This window comes from Colossoma macropomum, unplaced genomic scaffold (assembly GCF_904425465.1).
Source record: "Colossoma macropomum unplaced genomic scaffold, Colossoma_macropomum, whole genome shotgun sequence".
Taxonomy (NCBI): domain Eukaryota; kingdom Metazoa; phylum Chordata; class Actinopteri; order Characiformes; family Serrasalmidae; genus Colossoma; species Colossoma macropomum.
Window position 1 is genome coordinate 24,293,939 of NW_023494796.1, and position 24,740 is coordinate 24,318,678.

General features: G+C 37.7%; 1 protein-coding gene across 5 annotated transcripts in view; it reads left to right on the forward strand.

The window, feature by feature from the left end:
- Positions 1-24,740, forward strand: part of LOC118816662 (multiple PDZ domain protein) — a 75,097-nt gene that overhangs the window by 4,434 nt on the left and 45,923 nt on the right. For 4 of the 5 annotated variants that reach the window (XM_036583173.1, XM_036583176.1, XM_036583175.1 and 1 more), the window contains exons 2-13: positions 63-128; positions 5,336-5,505; positions 12,449-12,556; positions 13,832-13,971; positions 15,361-15,574; positions 16,228-16,356; positions 18,265-18,553; positions 19,315-19,403; positions 20,234-20,447; positions 21,843-21,926; positions 22,123-22,202; positions 23,022-23,168. In XM_036583173.1, coding sequence (XP_036439066.1) covers positions 113-128; positions 5,336-5,505; positions 12,449-12,556; positions 13,832-13,971; positions 15,361-15,574; positions 16,228-16,356; positions 18,265-18,553; positions 19,315-19,403; positions 20,234-20,447; positions 21,843-21,926; positions 22,123-22,202; positions 23,022-23,168 — 1,680 coding nt within the window. In that variant the 5' untranslated portion in view covers positions 63-112. The remainder of the gene's footprint in view (positions 1-62; positions 129-5,335; positions 5,506-12,448; positions 12,557-13,831; positions 13,972-15,360; positions 15,575-16,227; positions 16,357-18,264; positions 18,554-19,314; positions 19,404-20,233; positions 20,448-21,842; positions 21,927-22,122; positions 22,203-23,021; positions 23,169-24,740) is intronic. The other variant, XM_036583174.1, reaches the window with a different exon arrangement.

The window sequence follows — 24,740 nt, forward strand, 5'->3', positions numbered from 1 at the left end:
TGAACATAGTTGGCTTTCAAGTGATTATTTAATTACAGTATTTATTTATGTATTTTTTATAGGGGTCTTTTGTGAGTTAGAAGATCAGCGAAGAGTGAAGACCAGATAAAAGATGATTGAATCAGTTGGTAAGTCTTAAATCATTTATCCTGCCCTGACTTCTGATTTGCTGTGGTTTACAGATTTTTATGTTTGTAAGGGAAACTGTTTAGAATTTTTGCATACAATTACAATACTATACAAAAACAGTACCAGCTCCTATTCATCCTTTGGAGCTTTTAGCTTCGCCCCTTGTTCTCGTATAAGTCAAAGCTAAGTGGCTACAGCTCTCTAAAGTCAGATAGATTAGTGGATTGCTCAGATAACTGGTTAGCTCTGATGTTTAGAGCTTTGCTGGTATTCTGATATCCATGTTTACTGTTGTTAGACAGCTCAGTGATTTGCAGCACTCGTTTTGGGTAACTCTCTAATAATAATCATTTTTTAGCAGAATATGTTTTCTTATGTCGTCCTTATATTCTGTGCTTTGTCATCTTGGTATTTCTTTTTTTACTCAAAGCCTAAGACAGTTTACATGAGCTTCTGGAGTTCATTCCTTGACACTGAAGAAAGATAAGCTCTGACACTTTCCAGATTTCCTAGATTTGGAAGTGTCAGCCACATGCTACTGATGGCTTGGCACCATGCAGAGTCTATGTCAGTCCTTTGACCCATGATTGTCACACAGGCTCGGAATCTGTCTAACAAAGATGAAAATGTAGCAGAAAACTGCCTCATACAGTCAGTGAGGTGGGTTTAAAGTGATAGCATGTTACATTTAGGCCTGTGCAGAAAAGTAAAACAACAACTGTCATTATTGACATAAATTACGTCATGCTTTCCTGAGCACATTGCAGGTCTCGTCAGTATGTCTGTAACAGTAGCTATTTGCATGCTTTATAAAAAAATATTTAGACCAGTTAGGGCAGAATAGGTTTCACACTGTGAAAACTGTTTAGTAAAAAGGAATTGATTGGACGTCATCCCATTATGCCATTATCTTATTTATTACATATTTTTATACATTTTTTTCCTCCTGTAGCTTATGTTGAATAAAATAAAAAACTGTAGTACATACATCATTTTTTAATTATTACTATTTAGTTGTTACTACTATTTTGCTGTGCACTGTGTCTGTTCCAACATCTTAGGAAACAATAGAAAAGATATAATGCTACGTATATCGTGAAAATGTCTTTAAGTATCACAATAAAACATTTTCGCCATATCACCAACTCTTACCAGAAACACTCTTTATTCGTAGCAGCTTGTAAGGGTGGTGATATGCCGAAAATGTGCGTTAGAAGAGAAACACAGTATGAATATATAGCAAGATAGCGGAAACACATTTACACAAGGTCACGAGAAGCTATGAAAATACCATGTAATGTGTTACAAGTGATAGTGAATGTGTGTACCCTACCCAACCACAAGCTCCCTAACTCCAACACCCCATACAATGATTTCTTTAAATTCAAAATGCAATGTAAGAAGGAACAAGAGGAAAAAACAAAGAAATGATAAAAAGAAATGAATAAAACCAAAATGATAATGGGCTGTTATCCAGTCAACTAGTTGTTAATATGCAGATACCATACACAGGTGGTTGTTGTTTTTGTTTTTGTTTACAGGCTGGTCTAAAAACCCATCATTTGTTGATTTATTTCATGCAAATGATAGCAAGACACTAAGACGCACGCATATAAACATAACTGAACTTTTAAACATGCTGGGTTATGTAATATCCTACAATAATATCATATTTATTGCGCCTAATGTAGATGAGATTGCTCTAGAAATGCAGCTGTTGAGCTGCACTGGTTAAACACACTTGGTGTTACAGGCAGATATCATGCCTGTACAAAAAGCCTCTTAAATGGTGCATTGTACATTTTAGTACGTCCTCAGACCATGAAACAAAACAGATTCATCTCACTGTCATGTACAGTGAAGCTAAGCTATGTAGTTACAAACACCACAGCACTGGATTGTGGAGTTCGTCTGAGACTTGCAATTCTGCTCCTAATTACTAGATTAATGACACTTTCATGGCCAAATTAAAGGTGACAGTAACAACAACCACAACTTTTACTGAACTGCGAGTGTTGTTTTGACCCAGCCTGTAACTCACATGCTATCACTTTTTTGCTCCAGCAGGATTCGACAAAGGTAAAGCTTAGGGTACGTCTTAAAATTACTGGAAGAAAAAGTGGTGCTATTATTATTTTTATTGTTATTAGCATTAGTAGTATCTCTGCTCTGAAATATCATGAAGTGTCAGAAAGACATGATTACAAATAATAGCCTATTAAGTTCTGTCTTAATGGCTCAGACAATAAAAAAAAACAAAAAACGTCTTGAGGCCAGACTTGAGTGCTACAACTTTACCAACCATCCCACCTGGACCGCAGTTTAACAGTTTAGTGGTTATTTTCCAAAAGGTTATCCAAATATCAATATCAGTCTGTCTACAGTAACAATAACGTATCGGCATGTTGCCCATCCATAGAAGCATGCATGTGGGCCGTGTTAGCATCCAGCAGGATCTCAACACAGCTTTCGCTTGCATTGCCCAGTCTTAGATCAATGTTTGAGAGTTATTTCTATCAAACAGTGTGACACTCTAATTGTTTACTTGAAACACTTTGTGCAGACAAAAGTAGAGATCACAGAGGACTCCAGGTTTGTTCGAACTGTGCATGTCCTCTGAGACTGCAGAGAGAGTTGTTGTTTGTTATTGGATTTCCTGTCATTGCTTTGTGAAGAGGGACTGTTTGAGATCACTGTTAAAGAGGTGCACACACACACACACACACACACACACACACACACACACACGGTTTGGATTCAGTCACGCTCCATGAGCACAGAACCGACCTCCACTGGTCCAGACTCTCCTGCAGTGCTGCGCTCACAGCATCTGCACATCAGAGTCAAGATTGAGGGGCTTAGCCACACACACAGGTTTGTTTTGTGCTAAAAATACTACTAATAATATATCCTATATATAATCTATATAGGTAAGTGTCTACATGTAATACAAATATATTCCACATGTAATATCTAGTTATATGTATGTATACCTAAATGTAATATATCCAATGTGTATCACATGTGACACTTATGTAACACATGCTATGTTTCTTGTTTAACAAGTGTCATTCAATTCAGTGCATGCATTAGATAGCCCAACTTATGCAAGATAATAATAATAATGGTAATAATATTTGACCTGTAGAAGAAGAGAGTGACAACAGGTCCAGATCAAATTTCGAACCTTTTGTTGCTCCTAAGCAACATTTTTGCTCGGCAGCTGTGACAGAACAACTAAACAAACTGAGAAAAAGTTCAGCAAACAAGATGGGCTGTGAAATGCTTCACAGTCTGACTGCATTCAAGTTATTCTGACAAAAAATGGAAAAAGTTGAGCTGAACCTAGTACTGTGACAGCTTTGTGGCTCTATCCGTATATCTGTAACATAATAATTGGTCCCATAGGATCATTCTGTGTACAGTAGTAAGCAAACATTTGGGTTAACTAGTCAAATGACATATTTTGTTAATATTTGTATGTTGAAATAAGTGGATATACCCTCTTCAGAGTACACACTTCTGAGAACTGTAATGCACAATTAATGCTCACTTACTGGATTTAATGTATTAGGAAAATAAAACATAAAAATTGACCTGGGCAAATGTAATGGTATGTTATATTTATTGATTTGTTTTTTTCAAAACTTTAAACTTAGCTTAGAAATAGAAACTTTGTACTAAAAATTGCAGAAAAAATGGCATATTTTAGTTTGTTCTCTGAGGATGTGCTAACTTATTTTCACCTAGAAAATCAACAAGCATGTTATTTGATATAAACAAAATATAGAGTTGCGTACGACTATATATTGTAGCTGTCGCAACAAATCTTGTATTTCCCATACAGTATCTGAATGTTGTAGAATTCCCTAAGTTTAACCCTGAACCTAATTCTAAGCTTAATCTCAGAAACCAAAAAGAATTAGTTTTGCTCTTTCAGTTCTCTTTCACTCACTCATACACACACACACACACACACACACGCAAACTTCTTTCCACTCATGACTTATCTTCCCTCCATCTTTCTCCTTCACACACACACATTCACACTGTAAAACAGAATTTACATTCTGAGGTCTTTTTCATTTTTCATTTTTTCCTCTCTGCTCAGCCTTAGAGCTCTGCTCTGTGGTATAAGGTGAGCTCCATTGGGCAGTGTTAGAGCTAGCCTAAACCCATGTGCTGCATCTCTCTCTCTCTCTCTCTCTCTCTCCATCAATCATTCACTCCATTCTTAGCTAAAGCGGGGTGGGTCGTGTTACCCAGGAGGCATCTCAGATTCTATTACTCCAGTCTGGAACAGAGCGTTCAGCAGCTACTGCACAAAAAATAAAACAATGACAGGACGCAGTGTTATTGTTCTTTTGCCGTTATTACTGGTGCCGGTGTTTATGTAGACATACAAATATGATCCAGCCAAGCATGTTGTGTTCCGGTACAAAAGAAATTAAACATATTTTTTCATAAGTGATATTGGTAGCTGTTTAAACAGTGTTTACAGCTTTATGAGAATGTATAAAATGAAAAGAGGAACAAGGATATTTCTCAAACCTACTTCAGAGTGTCTGGGCCTTTTTCTTTTCTTTCTTTCTTTCTTTCTTTTTTAACAAACCATATAAAAAGTAAATGTTCTTCGTCTAATAAAGTTTCTTTCATTCTACTGTGAGTAAAGTTAGAGGAGCATGTCAGTGGGTGAAGAAAAAGTAAGTGTATTAAAGCTGTAGTAGCTAATCAGTTGTAGTGTTTGTGTCTGACTAAGATTCTAAGGCAGCTGAGTAGTTTATTTTTTCTTTATTTCTGTATTTACTTGTCCACTAGAAGTTAATTTTAGTTAAAGCTGTATATATTTCTGCAAATGGAAGTTTGGATGACGTAGCTAGGGAGTGTACGTAGAAGTTATGCACTGCTCTGTTTTACTGAACTGATTATTTACATGCAATACTCTGCAGCTACTGAAGAAGCTTTAAAGGGCCCGTATTGTGGAAAAATGACACATTTACTGCTTACTATGCAGCAAAACAGCCAGTTTTTAATTCATTGTTTTTGTGATGAAAACCAACACATTTTCAAATATCCATCTGTTCAGCTTACAGCAGTTTAGGCCTGAAGTTATAAGGAACATTTTCAGTGTACAGTATTATAGGCTAAAGAGAGTAAAGGTTTGATTTATAAATACTGTATTCCTGAAGTGTGTGTCTCTCCTCAGACACCCAGCGCTGTCTGCAGGCAGTGGAGCGACTGCAGGCCCGTCTGAAGGAGAAGGGGGGCGACGTGCCCTCCGATGAGAAGCTGAGCCTGCTCAAGTCTGTTCTGCAGAGCCCTCTGTTCCACCAGATTCTTGCCCTACAGAAATCCGTACAGCACCTGAAGGAACAGGTAGGATAATTACGAGACCCACATTCCATTTCAGATTATGACATCTGTGCAGGTTAGGCAAAACTAAATGACAGGTGTGTAAATACTCTCAAAATGATCCAATTTAGTTATGATTCTATAGGAAATGATTCAATACATCATTAAATGTCAGATTTCACCACAGTTAAATTCAATTAATTTTTTTTTACCTGATTTAGAATTCTTTTTTAAAACACATCAAATACAACAAATCATGCTGCTAAAAAAAAAATGGATTCTGCTGTTTTTCCACACCAGCTGAACTTTACATTGTGTGGACCAAATGAAGCTAGGAAAAAATCTTATTACATTACTGGCATTAACAGTAAAGAAGGTTTTTGCTTTTTCCTGTAAAGTTACCACTTTGGAGATTCTTGTTTTTCTTGGACAGCCATGGAATGTGACCACACTAAAAATGTTGTTTTAAATTTACTGGATTCAATCGAGTACATTGGTTCCACATGAATGAAATATATTGAGTCAAGACAAGACAACCAATGCAACATGCTTGTTATTTTGGCCAAAAAATTGAATATTATTAGAATAATAATTATCAATGCCTCACAATGCGCTAATGCTGAAACACTTTAATAATGAAGTCAGAATTTCAAAGAGAGCAATTTTAATTAAAGCTTACATTATCAACACTGTTGTCTTAACAAGTTTCATATGGAGAAATTTAACCTAATAACACTCAGCTTGTGAAATGCCTGTAGATAAGTTAGACCAATAAGAAGCAACCAAGCAGCCATGTGTTGTGCACTTGACAAGGCAATCACAATCAACTGGCAGTCTGGTGCACTACCTTAAATGTTCAGGAAAAAGCTGATACGCTGGTCTTTTTGTGCTGATGATAGGGCCAGCGCTTAGACGGTTGCACAAAAAACAGCCCTCATTTCATAAAAATAATCTCAATTTAAATCATGATATTGGTTAAAAATATTGCACAAAATCTTTCAGTCTTATGCTCCTCAGTAGTACCATGTTGAGTTTTGCCCTAGTCTTTAAAGCATCTGAAGAAACCGAAAAGACAGCATTACTAATTCGGGCTGTGTTGTTAATAACCTGAATAAAATTGCAATTGAGGCTCTTTTAGTTAAGTGAGTCATTACTCATTAGAGAAAGATAGCAATTAATACATTACATAATAATATGCTCAGTGAATCTGATTCCTGTAACTAATGCAAATTGCTGCAGAAATGTGTACTGAATCATAAATTACAGCTACACAGTCTAGCAGTGACTATAAATCTAGTACTCAGAATGCACTGCAGTGTACTCATGTTCCTTGGCATGACCCACAATTTTTATACCTGGGTGACTTTGGCATGCAAAGTCACTCATTTGCTCAATATGGGGCTTTGAGCCACAGTGTAAAGTGTTCCAGTCTTCTAGTGTTTGGAGAAGCTTGTTATGACTCACTGTTCTGACTTTGTAAAACTTTAATCATCTTTAACCACGTCAGCGGTTCGTTCTTCTGCTAAACCACAGAATGTAAGTCAGAGGTTACATTTGCCAACTCTTACCGTAAGAGTGCAGATTTAGGATCAGTATTTGTGTCTTATGTAATGAATACTGTTACAGAGGGTCCGTAAGTAAGGAGTTTATGGTGTTTTGGCCCTGCGCTCCAGCACATTGAATTTAAAATGAAACAGTCACTATTAGGTTAAAGCCCAGAGTGTCAGCTTTAGTTTTAGTGTATTTACATCTACATTGGCTGAATCATGGGAAAGTAGATTAACTCTTAGAAGTCAAACGTTCTAACTTTTGTTTTGTTATACTATTCAGTTGTAATTATGCATTTACAGTTCTAATTAGAAAGTAAGTTACTTGACAAATTAAATTTACATTCGCGACAGGGTTGAGTTTGCAGTTCTGATCTCATTTGTTTCAAATGTTAAGAAATGACACATGAAGATATTTAAATCATAATGAAATGTCTCTTCTTCGGCTCACAAACACACACGTGGTATGGATTGAAAGTTTGTCTGATATAATACGATATAACAACAGCTAATATATTATTAGTCGATGACCAAAATATCAGTTGTAGCTGATTATCGTTCTGAAATTGGAATTACTGCTGATAATTATTTGGGACAATAGGTAGCATACAAATAAAAACAAAAAACTGTGATTTATAAATCTACTTCGACCTGTATTTAAACATAAACAGTACAAAGACAAGATATGGAATGTTTTACTGTATCTGCTTCATTGTTTTTCAATGTAAATATGCACTTAACACAGAAACTGATGTCTGCAGCATGATTCAAAAATGTTGGGGCAGGGGCAGTTTAAGACTAAGAATGTTGGAAAATGCTCAAAAAAACCATCATAAACAGGTGGTGCAATTATGCTTGGGTATAAAAGGAGCATCCAGCAAAGGCCTAGTCCTTTATGAACAAGATGGGTGAAGACTTACCATCTACCCAAAAAGACATCAGCAAAATCCAACAGTTATTTCACCTTTTACAGCATATAATATAATCAAAGGATACAGGGAATCCAGAGTGTAGCCACAAATCAATGCCCATGACCTTCGAACCCCTCAGATGGCGCTGCTACAAAAATTGGCATGTTTCTGTGATGGATGTCACCACATGGGCTTGGGAATACTTTAAAAAATGTCAATAAACATTGTCCATTGCCTTATCCACAAATGCAAATTAAGCCTGTACTATGCACAGCAGAAGTTATATGTCATCAGCACCCATAAATGATACTGGCTTCTATAGGCTCGAGCTCATCTGAAATGGACTGATGCACAGTGGAAACGTGTGCTGTGGTCTGACGAGTCATCCCTTCAGATTGTTTGTGGAAGTAATGAACGTTGTGTTCTCATGGCCAAAGAAGAAAATGACCATCCCTGACTGCATTTCCACAAAAACATCTTTGAGCAACCACTGTAGTTACTGAATAATAAGCTTTAGTATGTAATAAGCCTGGGATTTTAAGAGGTTAAGAGGGTCTGATCCTGAATCAGCACTATAATATGATGAATGAATATTTGGTGATTTTACCTTATAGTTTTTCTTGAAGTGTTGAACTGGTCACTGCGGTTTTGGTATCTTGGGCGTCTGAGTTCAACCTGAGTGAGTTTGTGGTGAAACTATGTGAGCTATGCCGGGGGAGGCTGGGATAGTGTAGGAATGGAGATTATCAAACGCCTGCATTCTCTCTCTCTCTCTCTCTCTCTCTCTCTCTCACCACCTCTCTTTCTGTCTTTAGTTTTCTTCTCTTGCTCTCTTTCTCCCTTTCCCTCTCTCTCTTGCTTTCACTAATGATTCTCCTCACTAATGAGTCTTCCTTGTTTTTTTCTCCCTCTCTCTCTCTCTCTCTCTCTCTTTCCCTCTCCCTGTCTCTCTCTCTCCTGTCTCCCTCTCCCCTTCTCTCTCTCCTTCTTATTTTCTCTCTCTCCTATTTCATTCTCCATGTCTCTCTCTCCTATCTTCTTCTCCATGTCTCTCCTTCTCCTTGTCTTTCTCTCATATTTCCCTCTCTCTGTCTCTCTCTCTTTGTCTCACTCCCTCTCCCTTTCTCTCTCACCCTCTTTTCTCTCTCCTGTCTCCCTCTCCAGTTTTCTCTCTCCTTTCTCTCTATCTCTCTCCCCTGTCTCTTTACTCTCCTCTATCTTTCTCACTCCCTCTCTTACTCACTCTGTCCTCTCTCTCTGTTTTCATTATTTTTCTTCTTTTACCTTCTTTTTCTCTGTCTCTCTCCCTAATTTTTTTCTCCCCCCTCCCCTCTCACCCCTCCTGCCCAGTTCTGTTCTTATGAGCCTGTAATGTCACTAATGACTCAAAAGGAATGAAGGCTGCTTTATTCAGCCGTGATTTGCCAATCAGTCACTGTGATAAATGCTAAATGGAGCTTTGCCAGCTCATATTTATGAAAGTTACAATTTCAGCTCACAGTCGAAACAGCTAAATTGAGACGTATGAACCTTTATCCTCAGACAGGAAGTGGAGTGAGAGAACACTGAGCCGGTAGTTTTGTCCTGAGGCACTTGGCACTCACACTGCACCTGAACAAAAACATCATCAGGGCCTTTATTTGTTTGTCCCGGAGCCTCCATTGGACCCTGGCTGTTTACAGCAACCAGTGGGCCAGGCTTTGTCTTTGTCCCCATGGTGACCAGACTGCAGAGGTGATGTGGGGCAGAAGCAATTTCTTAAATGTGCAAGAACCAAACTGGAACGCTAATCCTCTTAGCAACGCAAGCTAACGAACAACACGCACACTTGGTGCTAACGTAGCTTAGTGCATTCAGAAAGCTGCTCGCACATGACTGCTCTTCTTCTGAATGGGCTAAGCTCGGGTTAAGCTACATTTACAGCGGAGAGCACTTCATAGGGATTTAACGTGTACTAAACCAAACAAATGACACTGCAGTACGTAATCATTTAATGCAAAGTTACCTTCTAAATGCAACCAGCATTTGCTCCAATTTGACTGTACCCTACAAAAAATGTATATATATATATATATATATATTTGTATGTGTGTGTGTGTGTGTGTGTATATATATTTATATGTAATCATGGATGCAGCGCTGCTGTGTCTGGCCCACTCGTACCAGCACAACACACTCTGACACACCACCACATCAGTGCTGAGAAGGATCCACCACCCAAATAATACCTGCTCTGTAATGGTCCTGTGGAAGAACAGGGTGAAAGGGGGCTAACACACACACACACACACACACACACACACACACACACACACACACACACATGTGTGTGTACATATAAATCTTTGTATAAAGCTAGTTCTGTGTTTAATTTAGTCAAATGTAAAAGTTGGAACAGACCTGGTCTAATTGCATTTTTTGTTGATGTTCTCTGCCACAGAGAAAACTCTTAAACATGGCAATTCTGCAAATTGTAGTTCACATTTTCTGTTTATTTGCTGAGTAATAAAACACACAGTACAATATGTGCTATAACTTTTGCACAGACCACATTTTGTCCTGTTAAATTAAGCGCATAAATAGTACTTGTGCATTCAGTATGCATAAGTGTGTTCTCTGTAGAGGATGTGGTCACTGATTTTCATTTAGAAAATCAACAAAAAGTAATTTGACCAGGGTTGTGGTTGTAGTATATTTGTAATATATTTAATTTGCCAAGTAAACTGTTATTAGTCTAGTAATAAAGCACAGTCTAGTAATAAAGCACAGCCAATGCCAATTTTACCATCTTAGACAGCTTATCTCAGCCTGATATCTTCGTCTTTGAAGCCACTGTGCCTGAGGCAGTTTAAAACAGCCTGTTTAGTTTATATGTGAGAGAAGAGATGTGACCTGAAGCAGATTTTTAGTCTAAAACATGATGCTGTGGTCTGAGGCTGTATTAAAATGTACACTGTACACTGTGTCTTGCTGTGGACATTGAAATATGTTTGCAGCACAGAGTGTGTTCAACCAGCCCAGCTCAACAGCTGTGTTTACAAAACAATCTTGTCTGTGCTAGGTATGATACATTTGATATTAAGTATGTTCCTAGGTGGGAATGTGTTTTGTTATGTTTTGCATGAAAGAGATCAATTAATGTATAGCCTGGTTTTAAATTCTCGCTCAGAAACTGTCACAATGCAGCCAACCTTAAAGGCAGCATGAAGATTCTTTATATAGTGATAAAAACAATAGCACAAAGAAAGCTCAGGTTCCTTGTGCTGATCCATTTACTATGATCAATGTGGAAGTGCATGCATGCCAGCTACTCTGGGGGCAGAGAGGTAAAAGAGGGGACGCACAAACACTCTGAATGCATTGCTGTTCAGTTTGAAAGGGTTGATGAGAACATAATAGTTTCTCTTTGAGAGGATCGTCATGTTTTGCATGTTCCTAGACATTTTTTATGTATTTTCACCCTTGTGAAAATGTCTAGCATTTTCTAGCAAAAAATAATGGCTGACATTATTGTCAATTTGCTAAACATTTTTTTTAATTTATATTATTTTTAAATGTGAGTGCATTATTAATGAAGTAGCACATAATACACATTCAATATACATTCTGTATTGACGAGTTTGAGTGTTTCTTTCGAGTCTTTTAATATTTTTTGTTTGTTTTAATGTCAAGCAATGACAGAAACATGGAAAAACATAGTTGTATCTTTTTCTGCAAAACAGGACTGTACACACAACTGTACATTTTTATTTCCTTTTCTACTTACAAACATGGCATAAAAGCTTAGAATCTGCACTTTCCACCCTGTTTCATCTCTACAACGAGCTACAAGTGAGAAATAATTTATTTAAAATTACACACATACCTTTATCATCAGCAATTGCGACTTCTAAGAGTTAGGTAATCTCACTGAGTGATATCTTTCTCTGCTAGCAGATATTTTCCTTCAGGCATTTATTTCTTAAATCCTTATTTTTTCTTTCTTCTGAGAGGCATTTGAAGCAGTAAATTGCCTTTTCCACAAATTAATGTTTTACAAAACGTGCAGTACATCATGGATAAGAAATATATTTCACAAAACATCTTGAAGAGTCAAGTAATCGAGGTTGTATGTATCACCAGAGGCATCATAAAGTTCAACTGCACAGCTGTTTTCTGAGTCATATTCTGTCTTGATAATTGATGCAAAACATTTTGTACTTTATCAAGATCAGGGCAGGTGGGTAAATATGGAAGTTAATTAGGCAGTTGTGAGGTTTAATGAAGAACACATGTGGCCATATGGACCGAGAGGAGAAATGATCCTGGAATTATTAAAACTAATGTGTTTTTCTCTGCTTCAGAGCGACTGTTTATATTCTCAGATGATGAATAAATAAAAAGACAATTAAAGCCACCCATTGATCAGAGGAGTATTTCATTTTATCTAAACATATTTTCTATCTGTTTCTCACTCCCTCAAACTGTCTCTCTCTCCCTCTTTGTCTCTCTGTCGCTATCTTTTCTCAGGCTCCGTGTGTAAACTCAGATTACAATGGGGGATATGTTGACTTGTCTCAGATTAACGGACAGCCCTCACCGGAAGAACATGAGCGCATCATTCGGGCCATGGCACAGGTGACACACAAACACACACACACACTTGTTTTTCTTTAGTGTCAGGGTGTAAGTTCATACATATGAAACAGTGCTCAGAAGAGTCACATATGTATTATATATGCTAATAAACATTACGACCACCTGCCCAATATGCTGTTGGCCCACTGAATGCCACCAAAACAGCTCCGATCCGCCGAGGCATGGTCTGACCTCTGAAGGTGCCCTGTGATATCTGGCACCCAGATCCAGAGATTATCAGCAGAACATTATCTAGAGTGTTACATTCCCTACGCCAGCTTGTTTTCTTCCCACAGTGCATCTTGGTTCCATCACTTGCCCACTTGGCTAGCCATGCTCCAAAGTCCAGTTCTGACACTTGAATGCACATATATGTGCTTATGTTGGTGGACAGGGTTAGCTTGGGCACTCTGACTGGTCTGACTGGCTACGTAGCCCCAGACACAGCATAACCGCCTTTAAAATTTCTGTGACTTGGGCCACAGTAGCCTTTCTCTCGATGGGATAGCCTTTGTTGTCCTTGTGCATTGATAAGCCTTTGGCGTCCAGTAGCCTGTCCATGGTTCTTGGTTTGTCTCTCATACTCACCACTACTGACTAGGAGCAAGCCTTTTCATTTCAGAGATGCTCTGACCCAGGCGTCTGACCATAATGCTTTGGCCCTTTCAGATTTTCATGTCTGCCCATTTATCCTGCATCCATGATGTTGACTGTGAGAACCAACTGTTTGCTTACTGTCTAAAACATCCCAGACCTTGATATGTGCTGTCGTTATAACATAATCAATGTTTTTTGCATCCTCTATGGCCAGTCCTAATGTTTTATATGTGTATATGTAAAAACCGAACCCTGATCTTAACCTCAGAAATGTAAGAAATGATTTTGTTACATTAAAACAATAAAAACATGGAGCTTTTGTAAAAAATGCACTTTACAAGGCCAGGAGCATTTTGGTTTTTGTCCTGTTTTTCTCTGATTTTCTACAAAGCCAGGACATTTTTATTGTGATAATATAAAATACACACACATACGTGCAAAAATCTGATTTCTTCTGTATATTTTATCTGTCACTTTTAACTTTGCTTAATGAAGATAAACACATTGTGTTCTTTGAAGTGATTTAGCTACAAAGAGTTAAAAAGTGTAAAATCTAATATACTGATGTGATAGTTACACTTACACTTGTCTAATTTGTTTTATTTTTTGTGTTTATTGCTGTGTGTGTGTGTGTGTGTGTGTGTGTGTGTGTGTGTGTGTATGTGGTCTTTTACACAGGGTCGGTACGTCACTCATATTGAGCTGGTAAAGCCAGTATCTGGTGGTTTGGGTTTTAGCGTGGTGGGACTGCGAAATGAGAACCAAGGAGAGCTGGGCATTTTCATACAAGAGATACAGACAGGAAGTGTTGCATACTGGTAATGGAACACACACACGCATATACATATGAACACATACACATATACACCTACAGCATTGCAAAAAACACACCTGCACATACAAAAGCAGAAACTAAAGTGCAGTTCAGGTGTGCATGTACCGGCACAACTTCAGCCTCATTACTAAATGAATAATAGTAGGCTCTTTATAGCTAATTAACCCTGTTGAACCGAGTGTCTTGCTGGTAAAGTCCTCTTTACTTCGGCGCATGCATGTCCACATTGGGGAGAGTGGCACGTCAGTGTGTAACATCAGGCTTTCTGTATGCTATCATGTTTCTAACACTGTATAAAAGATATACAAGTATTCTTTTATGGATGGATGCACCACATTTCTGCAGAGCGAGTGCCCAAACTCATTCAGAGCACAGTCTGAATCAGTAAGAGCTTATTATTGATTTGTTTAATCAGAGTAATGATAAAACGCTGAGGTGTGACACTTTCTTGTTCTGTTCAACCTACTTTGTGACACAAACTGACTAAAAATATACAACATTTCATTTTTGTTAGATCATGTTCGTAAGGGTCTATCCAAATACCCCAAATAAAGTGGGGCCGTTAATTTTATTAAAATCGAATTCAATAAAAAATAATACATGAATTCTTGACCAGACTCTGCAGATATGGTTAATATGGTACCACATGATTCAGCCACCAAAATATCTGTTCGCTTACTTGCAGCCTAGTGATACAACACACACAAATGCCCACATTTAAAGAGGACCATGGATTTCTTGCTTGTCTTAAGAGAATATTTTTATACCTGGCTGCTATACTGAAGAAAGGAGCTCTTTATAGTGAACTGCTGACTGTCCTTAATTCCATAATATTTCTCTACATTTCAACGCTGCTGTTAAGCTGATAGAAAAGCATCAGACATGCAGCGATCGGACTCTGCAGCATTCTGAGTCCATTTTTAAGCTATAATATTTCTTTCACTTGTGTATCAGTGGTGGCTGATAAAGGATCGTGAAGATAAATAGTGACAGTGTATCTAGATTAGGAGATGCAGTGCTTTCTGAGTTCAGTTCTGGTTTCTACTTTCTATTTATGACAATAATGGTGAACAGAAAAAAAAGATATCAGACTTTGTCAGGAAATTACATACTAGTTATATCTTAAATGATCTGAGTTTACTCAGGGTCATGCATGCCTAGACTATATCACTATATCTTTGTCAGTATGTCTAGACTGGAATAACTTTACTTGATTCAAATCTGTACATCATTTTCAACCTGAAGGACACTACAGTTTTGTCTATTGATTTATTGTGTTGATGTAATGTAATATGTATTAAGTTGACTGACTCACTTTTTGCAGTGTAAGATGAAACTCTAACTTTATTAAACAGTCTGTCTTGTTTATCAGTGATGGCAACCTTAAGGAAGGAGATCAGATCCTGGCCATAAATGGACAGCCGCTGGACCAGAATGTCACCCATCAGCAGGCAGTTGCTCTGTTACAGAGAGCATCAGAGCGCGTACAGATCACAGTGGCCAGAGGACCCGTCCCTCAGCTGTCCAGCCCAGTAGTGTCCAGAACGCCCAGCGCTGCCAGCACACTGTCTGCACATTCTAGTGCGGTGAGACAGGACACGCTTACAGTACCATTTAAAAGTTTGGAATCACTGTTTTCACTAATGTGAATTCAGTGTAGTTCCAGATAGATGTTCACTGCTGTTGATCTAGTGATCAAATTGTGAGGTAGAAAAGCTGACTTAAAGTTATTGTAAATAGATAATGGCATTCTAGAATCTGCACTATATAATAACTCAAAATCTTTCAAATGTTGAATAAAACTTAAAGTATCTTTCGCTGTCTGTTTGCCCCAGTGGTCCACTTAAAATGTTGGTGTCGTTTTATGTACCAAAAACTGATTTTTACATGACCATTTTCCAAACTCTGTACTACTGTGCCTTTAAAGTTGATATATGTAAATGACCTGTATTGTACTTCACTCAAAAAGCAGTTTGGGCTGAAACTCTCCTTATAACTTCAGTGTAAATAGGCGGAGCTGAACTGCTCTAGGCTCAATAGCCAGATATATCTAAACTGCGTTGGTTTTTGTGACATCACAAGAACAGTGAATTCATATAAATGGTCTGTACTGAGAGAGTGAATGTCACCTTTTGAAACTTTACACTGTCAGTCTTTAACCCACCTATTTGTTTGTTCATTCATTCATTTATTCACCTCTCCATTTGTTAATGTTTTGTCCTGTGTCTGTCCTGTGCAGACTCACTGGACTCAGGTGGAGACTATAGAGCTGGTAAATGATGGCACTGGTCTGGGTTTTGGCATCGTCGGAGGAAAGACCACTGGAGTTATTGTCAAAACCATCCTGCCTGGTGGCATCGCAGACCAGGTGAGATATGGCTTCAAGTGTTAATTCAGCTTGTTTTAAAACAATAGCATGAAATAGAAGACTATAGCCCAACAATAGACAATACTACTATTACTTTTAGCTATGTGACCTACTCTTGTCGATTTGTTTAGATCACAGTATGTAATACAGTGTTATAAACCACATAAGCAAGTCTGTTTGAGATTACTTGACAACTAGATACGGTGATGATTTGAAAACGCATGATGATTTAGGCCTGCAGTTTGCACATTGCTAATTGGTGTGCATAAGCTGCTTTTAGTTGTTAACTATATTCGCCTCATAGCTCCAGTGAAAAACTAAAGAAGCGGACTTCAGATACCAAACATGTCTTGTCTGATCAACTAAATTTGGGATGGGGGGGAAACCAGATTTTTTTTTCCTGAGCTATTACTTTAATGCTGTCTGTGCTACTTGACATGGCTGAATGAATTGGTCAGCCTGCAGATGCTCTAGCATGAGCCTCATCCTTCATTAGCAGTAGCCCGTTTGCTGAGTGTTTAAACCAGAGAAGTGCTAGCTGCCAGTGTGCACTAGAATCCTCCAGAAGGTCTCTGTGTGTCTGTGTGGCTTTGGAGAGGAAGTGGGAGCTGGTCCTGTGGCTTACTGAGCCATGCAGGATAAAACTTTAATAAGAACATCAAGTCTGACCTGCTCACACTGTTCACAGATTCATGCACACCCACCAGCTAAGCCCTTTTTGAGAAGCATGGGAGATGTGTATGTTGTGATTCTTGCAGTGTTTTTGATAAAATTCAGATCATGTTATTTTACCATACAATTTGAACAGGTGTGAAGTGTGACTATTAGATCTTGGCCTTGATTTCACACATGTTAAATGTTAAAAACCAAAAGAAAAAATCTCTTAATACCAATGCTAATGGCAGTTCACAAAAACATTTTTTTAAATTAAACACAGACTTTTGAAGCGAAGACATTCTGTGTTTTATTTGAAACTTGTACAAGACATATTGACATATATATTTTAACTTTCATGTATATTTTACAGTAAATCTTTCAGTAAAGAGCTTGGACATAGAGCTGCCACCACTGTTTTCCACTTTTTACAACTGACTGAAAAACATTGGTCAAGCTGTCACTTGTATTGATAGTCAGTGATATATCTAGAACAGTTGTGCACAGTCCTGGCCTTGAAGATCTACCACCCCGCAGAGTTTAGCTCCAGCCCTAATCTCGTACACCTGATTCAAGTAACAAAGGCCTTCAGAAACATCTAAATAATAGAGCCAGAAGGGATGGATCTGGACTCTTCAGGGTAGTAGATCTCCAGGACTGAGTAGCCCTGACCTAGGACTTCCAGAAAGCCTAGAGTGCCCACCCATTGGAAATCAAAGTGATTGATTGATTTCACTGTCACTTCGTAACGATATAAGTAGTTAGTGACATGTTAGGCCTTCAGTTCAGCTCCTAAAGGCCTAAGCAATGGGTAAGCTTGCTTGGCTGTGTACCCCTACACGAAGGAAAAAATCTGATTGCAAAATTTTTTTTCTGTCCATTTTTTTAAAGAATTTAATCTTTTTGTTTCCAACCAAACTTAAAACTTAAAATTTAAGTTGCTTTTTATGTAATGAATATTAACATTGTTTACATTCTGTATTGACAGATTTGAGTCTGCATTTCTGATTTTTCCTTTTAGGTTCTGTGTCAAAGTATAATTAACATAAATTAGTACGCTTTTGTTAACTGTGTCTTAGTTCAGGTTAAACATTAAAAAGAAATATTAAACAAAAGATTGAATAGACAGATGAAAGGAATTGTTTCCAGGTCATATATATTAAATTTATTTACACTTGGCATTTTTCTTTTGACCCCTCCTTCTCTCTCTCACTCTCTCTCTCTCTCTCTCTCTCTCTCTCTCTCTCTCTGCAGGACGGTCGCTTGCGAAGTGGTGATCACATCTTGCGTATTGGTGAAACTGACCTGTATGGTTTGGGCAGTGAGCAGGTAGCCCAGGTGCTACGGCAATGTGGCAACAGAGTTAAACTGGTCATCAGCAGAGCAACAGTAGACGACACCCCATCTCTACCTGTAGCCCTACCAACGGTTACTGAGCAGGGTCACGAAGAAGAAGAGCCAGGGGCGTTTGATGTGAGTTTGACAAAAAATGCTCAGGGCCTCGGCATTACCATCGCGGGATACATAGGAGACAAAACTTCTGGTGAGATTTAGAGTTTGTTATTCTAGGTTTGGATGATATTACAGATTTGTATAATATTGCAATAAGCTACAAATATTTAAGAATCATACTGTCACTTTGCATTACAAAAATGGTGAATTTTGTCAGAAAAAATTAAACCCTTGATCCCCAAGAGTGTTACTCAGTTAGTCATTTTAATACTTGTTATTGAGTAACTACATGGAAGCATGGTGCTTTACATTTATATTGTTAAAATGTGTTGTTTGGTTGCTCATAAGTGAAGTAAGCGTAAAAACAGCAGTTGCGTTGATGTAACATATTCTATTTGTGACGCATTTGAGTCATAAAATGTATTTTAATGTGCTAAAACTATTGTGCATGTTATGTAGTTTAGAGTTTCCCCCCAATCCTTGAATGGCCAAATCTACGCTGATGAAATACAGGCATTAGGATGTAACTGACAGGCTAATGTTTGGTTCCCTTCATCTGTTTTTTGTTGTGTCATTTTCGCTGTGTAATAATTTTTTATTTTCTGTAAAAATCTGTTTTTAATGTATGCACTAAATTCAGACACAAGACCGACGCAAATCCGGCCATTGGTATAGCAGTATACTGTTGTGACTGTTGTGCTAAGCAGTTATCCATTACTTGTTATTCCCAACTCTCTATAGGTGATACAGTACAACTTGTTCTCTAGTGTATTTAATAGAATAATATCTTATTACAGTCTTTAACCTGATGATCTTTGCTTAACCTTCACTGTGTTTTGTTTCGTGTTGCAGAGCCTTCTGGGATATTTGTGAAAAGCATAACTACAGGAAGTGCTGTTGAGCAAGATGGCCGTATCCATGTCGGAGATCAGATTATTGCTGTGAGTGATTTACAGAGACTTCTCACTAAAATATCCAAATATGAGAATCAGATAAACACAAGATGGTTTTAATTAACATCAAAGGATGCTGTACTGTACTTAGAATAATTACAAATTATGTTTATAATCCCTTTTTCATTTAACTGTAAATCTTAAGGTACTACAAAATAAACTGTAAAATAATGCATCATGATACAAGCAATAATGTTAAAGCAATACCTAGTACATTAACCTTATGTCTAGTTCTGTTTGGATATGCAGGACTGGAAGTGATACTGAGCACTTCATATAGTTTGTTTCATTGTGTTGGTGAGGGCTTGTGGTGGGCAACGATGTGGTGGATGTGCGTGCATGTTTTGTGTCTGTCTTAGATTATCTGTCTGTAAAGCTGATATAAGCATTCCTCTATATTAACAAGTTCTTGCTGGGTCTACCATAGCATAAAAGAGTTTGTATATATTTGTAGGGCTATTGTGATAACTCATTTACTAAAAAAATAATCAGTTTTAAAAACAATCTCAATGAAGTATTTTAAATGCTTCTACTGCTCTCTTTCAAAGTAAGAAACACTCTTTTTACCACATATATTTTAATATATATTTTCAATAAATTCTTTTAAAAGGCTTTCTAGTATCTTTTTCTGGGAAAGTAATTTGTAATCTTTGACAAACTATGCATGGTTTAGTTAATTCCATTTTTATTGTTTGGCCCATTTTTAAAAACCGTGATTAATTGTAAAAATAATCAGAAATTACCAGATTTCTAATATAATGCAAAAGTAAGTCCTATATGTAACTTAAGTGTTTCTTGCTAATGTCTGCCCCCTGCAGGTAGATGGTATGGACATACAGGGCTTCACCAATCAACAGGCAGTAGAGGTACTACGACACACTGGCCAAACTGTCCATCTAAAACTCGTCCGCCGTGGCTTCAGGCCAGAGGACACACCCCTGCCAATCATGCCTGTCACCACAGAAACGAAACCTGCTCAAAATGTGTCCCAAGACTCAAGACTGGAATGTGTTGCCATAGACACTGCTCACGGTAACCGTGATATTAATAACTGGCAGAAACAGTAACAGTTAATTGTTGGTCAGTTGTTGATGCCGTGATGATTAAGAGCTGTCGGAAGCAATCATAATGTGCCAAGGAGCACAATCAGTAGTAATAATGTCTGTCATTAAGAGGCATTCAAAGGTCTTGGTGGAATTAAAGCTTCGGAGTTGGTCTTAACTCTTCACTGTTGGTTTGTAAAAAGGGATGAGGATGATTTTATTCTCTGAATGTGTGTGTGGTTGCTTGTTTCTGTACATTTTCAGGACAAAATCATCCTTTGGTAAAAAAAATGACAATGTCAAGACTTAAAAAGGCTTTTTGTTATAACTAACAGAGCAACAGCATTTCTTTTTGGTTAAGGTTAGAGTAAGGATTAGGATTAGAATCAGAAAATTCTTATTGCATATATTCATACGAGACATATTACTACATAAAGGTAACATAGATGTTTACTTATATAGTGACATAATTACGTATAGGTACTCATATACATAGGAAAATATGGAAAATATTATTACATGTAGGTACCTACATACACAGTACTATGCAAAAAAATAGAGACCACCCTCTATAGTTAATTTATTAATCAAAAAGGCCATTAAGTAGAAGTTATTAATTTTACAGAATCAGGAAGTATTCAAAAGTATTCAAAATAAATTTGCAGGAAATTTTTTCCTCTCAGTGATGTTGAGGTCTGGACACTTTAGTGACACAGGCAGCTTCTTTGTTTTCTTCTTTTTCAGTCTATTTCTTTTTCTCAGTAAGGGCTTCTTGACATCTACACTCCCCTACAGACCCATAGTGTTGAGCTGTCTTCTCACAGTGGAAGGTTCCTCTTCCTTTTGCCAGTGTATTAGCTTATGTCTAATCTCCTTAGAATCTCTGGAAAAATGGCTGTTTTGTCTAGAAGTTATATAAATGAAGAGCGGTCTCTGATATCCTCACAGTACTGTATATAATACATATGTATGATTACATGTAGGCTTCCATCACAAATGGAACATCTGTATGACCCTAAGTCCTGACATGGTACAAAAACAAGCATGTTTGTGTGTGCGTGTCTTGTTTCCATAATTACAGCACTCGATTTAGACTCGCAGCCAAACCTCTCCGCCCATCCCTGAGAGCACTCGTTCACTCATCCCTTCATCTTCACCTCTCCCTCTATCCCATCATTTTAACCAGCCTGTGATTACTGAGGGACAGGAGGAGAGGAAAAAAAACAACCCCATCACTTTAGATGAGGCAAAGCACAGGGTGTCTTCTTCTGAGAAAGAACGACAAGAAGAGTGAGAGAGGACAGAGACAAAACAGAGACTCTTGTGTGACGTGTATTGAAGGTCACATTTTAAAATGTGTATTTGTACATGTATGTGTGTTCAGAAGAAAGGTTCCATGTGGACGTATCAGAAGCTTCCAGAAGCACAGCTGATGCTGTTTCACCATGCACACCTGAACGAAAGAATGGTAAGTAAAAATCATTGTATTTTACCATTTCTTACAGGGAATTTGTAGTAATTATTTTGTATTATTTATCTAATATGTTTTTTGTGCCAGTTGCCTGTCCATGTATTTTATCTTTCCTTTAAGTTATTTTTAGCATGTTTATCAATTTGTTATGCTTATTAGTGCTAATTGTCACTGCACTATTGCTGTCTTGCAGGCATCAAACTAAGCACAGAGGAGGAAGAGGAGCTGATGAAGAAGTGGCAGAATGCTCTTGGCCCCAGCAATGAAGTCATTGTGAGTTTTTCATACAGTATAATAGATTACAGTGTATATAAAATCACCAGCCATAAAAATCAATAAAACAATTGTGTGTTGCCTAGGATACCTAGGATAATTCTTAGTATAGAATCGAATAGAATTGAATTGAATAGAACAGGAAAAGTGCCCAGGAATTTAGGAAAAACATACAGAGACTACTTTAACCTTGCAGTCATTCATTCAAAAAGGTGTCATTGCTGTATAAAAAGTCAGTGCAACATGTAATAGTGTTGGAATTTTGTTTATGAATGACAAGCTTGTTAATAACGTAAAATGATGGATTTTTTGCTTTGCCCAGTGTAGGCGTGTGAACCCTAGCTACTGTGATTGATATGCTTGTGCAGATAGTAATCTGCTGCAGTAATTATACACAGTACACTCACAGGGCCAGACAGAGCAGATGTGCTGTAAAAGGCTACACCGCAGCAGATGTGATATGATGAATCTCAATATTTTTAGATTTGTTTGTTGCAAATTGTTTAAAAGGCATTTGGTTAACCCCTCAAATACAGGCATGTTATTCAGTTAGTAAATTTTCATTTAGTAATTATTATTCAAATTCAGTCTCTACTAGACATTGTTCAGTAAATAATTTATATTATTCATGAAATTTCAGTAACTACAGTGTTTAAAAACTACAATGAATTATTCATTAACTATTGTGAAATGTTTATAAAGCAATGCAAGTTGTGAGAGTAAAAAAACTGAAGAGTGGACCATTCAAGTTTAAGTGGTTAAAGAATACATTTGCGTGTGTGTGTGTGTGTGTGTGTGTGTGTGTGTGTGAGAGAGTAGGTTGTACAGATAGAGAAGTTCAGTGAAAGTAGTGGATTGGGAATCAGTCTAGAGGCGAGTGCTGGTCACCACTACATACGCTCAGTTTTACCTGAGGGACCTGTTGGACGTTCTGGAAAACTCTACAGTGGAGACGAACTACTGGAGGTGCAGTGTGATCACACATAAACATATACACACGAGTATTGTACAAGTTTGTTTTTATACCTTGTCAGAATGAGATATGTGTCTGCATATGTATATACCTGATTTAAATTAAATGCATTAATGTTACCTAGCTTTTCTACATTAACTACCGTGCATTAAGTAGCAATGCAGTGGAGAAGAGTGGATTGTTTCTTTTTTCATTTTTATAGAAGTTCCTGAACTTCTGTATAGCTGTAATTAAAGCAGTCGCATTTTGAACCCCGATCTGCCTCTTTCAACAACAGTCTCTGTAGCACAGTGACAGCAGGAATCACATCCAAGGCTAATCCGAGGAGCTCACTTGTGGAGTTTTATGTCTGAAGTCTTTTGTTTGGCTCTTTGAGCTGTAGTTGAATATCCTCTGAAGCCAGATATTTCTTTGGTGACTCACACTGTAACTTTGAATAGTCTGCTGTGTACGAATAAACCCTAATATTTATATACTCACACTGTATGAAAATTCTAGGTCAATGCTAAGTGAATCGCAGCCCCTACAGACGGCTCTATCTATGAACAATTCGCTGTTTCATTCTAAATAACACACAGTGCACAGAGTACTGGGCAAACACAGAGAAACTGACGTATAGCAGTGCTGCTAACTTGTACCACACTGTACACTGAAACATACACAGTAGGACAACACGGTCTCCACACATCCTGTTTTGCAGCGAGAGTTTAAAAAATTAATGCTTATACCTCGCAGTTCTACTCAGTCAAAGAGAGTAGAGTCAGCATATATGGACTTTGATAGGACTATATATATGGCATAGAGCATGCATGGACTTTTTATCTCTGTTTTGTTAGCCTACACGCCTCCACCTGTGTAATTATGTTTGTGTGTGTTTAAAAATGGGCTAAAATCACACTATGTATTCCTGGTGGGAATATGCTAATGAAGAATGTTCAAAGTGACTGACAACTTTGTGTCTAACCTCCAAGGACTCAGTAACTCCTCTCTATGTGAGGGAGCTTGAGTCGTTTGTTCATTAGTGTGGAAGTGTACACTTGGCTTACATCACATGGTGTCAGCAGGTACCGTATGTTGGTATTGGTGATTGGAGTGGTTGGTATTTTTATAAGTACGAGTACATGAGCACAGTATCAGCCCAACAGCAGTATTGGTATGGATGCTTCCCTACAGTAATAAAAATATGTCCCACAAGCCTAAAATCAAGGATGGTTCTAAAATCTGATTGTGCTGCATTTAAAGCCATGGTAAAATACTTGACATATACAGTGTTAGGTGTGCACACATTGGCTGAATTCTGTATTAATATGTGTGGCCAGACATCAGCAAACCTTTTGTACAAACAAAGAGTTTACAAAATGACTGGAATAAACAGCTAGCTTTGGCTTATTGTACCACTTTCTCTTGGAGAACATGGATGAAATAGTTGTCTGTGTTATTGTTTGTGGATGTTTGTTTTTGGCCCAGTACAGCATTGTAGTTGTGCTGTCATGCGCTTGAAAAGTGGTCCTGAAAACCACTATTTTAAGCTGTGTGCTTGTTATTTTAGTAAGTATATCTAGCAG